The sequence below is a fragment of the Priapulus caudatus genome, unplaced genomic scaffold (assembly GCF_000485595.1).
Source record: "Priapulus caudatus unplaced genomic scaffold, Priapulus_caudatus-5.0.1 Scaffold1118, whole genome shotgun sequence".
NCBI classification, from domain to species: Eukaryota; Metazoa; Priapulida; class Priapulimorpha; order Priapulimorphida; family Priapulidae; genus Priapulus; species Priapulus caudatus.
Window position 1 is genome coordinate 70298 of NW_014578179.1, and position 4161 is coordinate 74458.

General features: G+C 50.5%; 1 protein-coding gene across 1 annotated transcript; it reads right to left on the reverse strand.

Annotated features, from left to right (window-relative positions):
- Window positions 1-200: 200 nt before the first annotated feature.
- On the reverse strand, window positions 201-3654 carry LOC106815455 (SPRY domain-containing SOCS box protein 3-like). The gene is made up of 2 exons (XM_014819914.1): window positions 3575-3654; window positions 201-3404 (listed from the first exon to the last, which is right to left on the reverse strand). The coding sequence occupies exon 2, from the start codon at window positions 3182-3184 to the stop codon at window positions 2510-2512; it is 675 nt and encodes a 224-aa protein (XP_014675400.1). The 5' UTR covers window positions 3185-3404; window positions 3575-3654; the 3' UTR covers window positions 201-2509.
- Between the last annotated feature and the right edge of the window lie 507 nt (window positions 3655-4161).

Here is a 4161-nt window from a genome sequence, read left to right on the forward strand (position 1 = left end):
AGAATAATAATAATAACAAAGTAACGATACTGCAATCCTACCTTAAGGGCGGAATCTAACGACTCGCGTCAGTAAAATTGATGCAATTTGTTCTTATATAAAGTCTTGCGCCTGTGGAAGAATTTCTATTTTTTATTAATGACGAAGGAAACGAGAATGCGTGAACGATTTTAACTATAACGAAAGGCAAACAGCGGTACTTCTGTAACACGATAGTCACTGTATTTTACAAGATATATGAGAATCTGTACAAAAGTAGAAAATAGATATTGCAGGTATTTGCAGTTTTCGCTTACAGCACGCGCGGAGGAAAACTGGACTGTACTAACTTACTGGGCGTGTAAATAAAAGGCCTTGCCATGAATAGGTGGGTCAACGAATGACAGGGGTAAATTTTTTCGCACCTAACATCGATGGTTACTAGGACCTATACTACTCGACGCTTATTACACTGGCAGACGGAAGTTATTCAGAAGTAAACGTAGCTGGTGGTTAGGAACCGTTAGTAGGTTATATCGATAGTTGAGGTGCTGGGGTAGCCCACGGTATAGACACCTGCATGCACCTGTCTATCATACCGTCTAATCAGCAGAACACACGCGCGCGCGTAACTCCCGCCATACTGTCCCACGCAGAGAGCTATTTCTCGAAAGACTTCAGACGTTTCACTTTTCTTTTGAAAAATTCACATTAGTGTTACAGAAGCTTAGTAAGTTGAGAGGGGGAAAATACTACAGATGTACGAATCTACTTCTATCGCACATGCACACGCACGTATTCTGATGACCGGTCCTCGAAAACATTATTACATCAATAAATTATATAAATATTATACGGAGCGACACGACGATCCGTAAACGCCACTGAACAATAAGCTAAAAAAAAATCCTGCCCGCCGCTGAGTCATGTCTGCGCATGCGTCGATGCGCGTGCTCTGTATACTCTCGCTGAACACGCTTTTCTCATCGCTTCGTCATTCTCCCTGTTGTGCGTCACGGGGTAGAGGTACATCCGAGCAGTGTAGGCTTCGGAATCTTCTCATCACCCACTACACAGCAGTCTGAACATGTGACGTCACGATGACCGGACTCATGCGGCAGATTGACTGACGTAAAGCAATTGCGATCGAAAAACGCGATTTTTACCACTCCGCTGATCGCGACGAGGAATAATGAAAGGCGGGGATGTGGGGGGGGGGGGGAGGTTATCTGCTAATTATGTTACTAGATGCAGGGGACATATATCTACTGATCTATGTTGCTAGTTACAAGATAAAATTTAGTAAAGAACGACCATGCACATGCGCGCTCATTTTGGAAGATGTTAAAATGGGAGAGTAGAAACATGATAGTATAGAACATGACGTAGAATCGTAAAAGATAACCACGAAAAAGCTACCGCGCAAAAGCTCTTGGTGTGCATCACGTACGTACGCCTACATTAAACCGTAACTTCGTACATTTATCCACCGTCACTTAGTACGCTAGCTCGCATAATCGCCTTGGTTCTACACAGAATCTGCCTATCTCAGTTTCTATTATGTATCGCCCACTCCCTGTTGTCTGTTGTCAGTGTTGTTCTGCGCGCGCGCGTGGCCCGTGCGGGCCGTAGTACGAGAACAAAGGCCAGCGGGCGATGCAGATGGCACACGCGCACGATGTGTGTTTGTTGGCGGGCTGTCGTGCAGCGTATAGCAGCCTGGGCGGGGGATGCTGCTATGCGGGTTGATGAAATACCACACTCGGCCATCCCGTTGTTTCACGGAGAGTCAACGACCGGGGAACACCTGTCCGTGGTCTCTGGTCCCTTTGCGTGTCTTTATTGGGGGGCGTTCTGCGCATCTAGTACTGATTCGGTCCCTCCCCGAGACACGCGCCGACCTTCGCTGCGTGGTGGTAGGGGTGATAGGAAGACGTGTGACACCCTGACCAGCAGCTGGGCCACACTCGACTCTAATATAAATGACTCGATCGCGAATATATTAGCGTATATAATCCAGAGATCAAAACTTACGATATTGGTTCGATATACGGGTCTTTTAAAGGTGTTGCGACGCGTTCGCGCCGTCGCATTCGCTATCTCATTAAATAAATGGCAACAAATATACAAATATAGACAGCCTCCATTTCACGGCAAAATTTCGATTGCCGTTCGATATAATTTCGCCAGTATTTCGCCTACGTATAAATTAATCTTATCTGACTAGTCCCTTTACTGTGTAGCTTCTTTCGACAAATGGACGAATACCTGTATTTACAGTCATTGCACGGATCGTAGATTAATAAGGCCTTTGGCATGAACGACAATGTCACCACAGCGTCATTGCTACATCACTTGAAGTGACGTCACGAGAAAACACACACACACACACTTGGACACGTCACCGCAGCAGCGCGTAATCAAGTCTTGCTGCCTGTGTGATATTGCCTAGTCACCGATACAGTGCCGTAATGTCGTGTATAAGGCTGTTGAACACTTCCAGGATTTCGTAGATAAGATTTCGCTGGCGTCAGAGGCTCATACCCTGTCGTATGTACTCCTTCAGCTTATTCGGTAAGTTCAGAGCGTCGACGTCGTTGTCGTTGGCAACGTTATTAAGTATGGCGGCACGGCAGCGGTCTTGAAGATCGTAGAAGCCGCGCATGGTCAAACCGAGTGTCATCTCCGTCTTCGCCGCTGTGGAGCAGATCGTCGGAAAGATTTCCTCTTCTAGTTTATTGAGCCCTGTAAAGGCGACGCCTAGACACGCGCCATCTTTGTAGTAGGTCAGCGTTCCTTGTTGCCAGTCGAAATACATGCCGATAGTCGTCGCTTCGTTTTCCCGAAACGGCTTCGTATACTGTCGGCACTTCCCGTTGTGCCAGAGCATGCCCTTGTGCGAGAGACCCCAGCTGTGTTCGTTCTCGCCCAGCATGTTGACGAAGGCGTCAATGTGCAGACGAGCCATCCTCGTCCCTATCCCGAACATCATCGAAGTGCCGAAGATTCTCTGAGAGATGTGGATCTCCCAGTAGTACCGACCGTGATTGAGCGCGCGCGTGCCTCGCACTCCCGCCGTACCGTTACTCCAGTTCGGATGGAAGTGCGCCGTCACGTGATCGGTGCCTAGCAGCCGAACCTCGTGCGACTTGTCGCGTTTGTTCCACGTCCAGCGATCGTGACAACCGTTCCTCAACGGCTGCATTCTCAGCTTCGGTACCTTCCCCAGCTTGGCTACGTGCGAGAGTAATCTCCGTGGACTACTGCCGACAAAACCTCCGTGTTTGCCCGCGGGCACTGCCGGCGTGATGTCCAGCTTGACCGTCTACGGCCGGTGACGGACCTACGGAGATACGGACGTCGATGCGATGATACACGGCGTCACACGAGGAGGGTTCGCTGCGGCCGTCCCCTACGTCCACGATCTGCAACAAAGGGAGAAAGAAACACGGTGTGAGAGAAACCGCTCCAGTAGTAGCGACGGTTCCGTCTCGGCAGACGTCCTCTCGCACGTCATCTTGCACCACGGGCATCACCTCGCAATGCATCCAACACTCTATCTCACGACCACAGCACGCACGACAACGCTTCTCACCTATACGTGCGCTCGTAGATGAAATCTGCATGCGGTTTCTCCGCCGAATAACATGGCGCTAGCAGCTCCGAACCCTCAACGCATCGGCGGCAGCAGCGGCCGCAGCAGCAGCAGCAGCAGCGGCGGCGGCACAGTTACAGAGCTGACTGCAGGCACTGATACCGGCTGCCATCGTCGCAGTCGTCGTTTTCGTCGGCTAGAATCTCCGCGTCGGGACCGCACCGATACACACACGCGCGCTCCTACCCAGCTCTCGATGCTACAGCTATCACTCCCGTGCTTCTGTTACCCGTGTGGATATACGTGGCTGCATATAAACGCCGTCTCTGAGGTTGAGATTGAACATGGGTGCAGCGACTGCTATACGGGTCTATCGACGGTGCGCGCTTGTACAATGTCGGCAGCGACAGACGAGAGAGAGAGCGCGCGCGGCCGTGACGTCACGGGATCGATAGGAAAGGCTGTCGCGCACTGTCTGCTCTCTCTCTCTCTCTCTCGTCGTCCGTTCTTCTCTCTCTCTCCTCTCTCTCTCTCTCTCGTCTCTCGTTGCTCTCGCTCTCTCTCTCTCCTCTCTCTGCTTCTCTCTC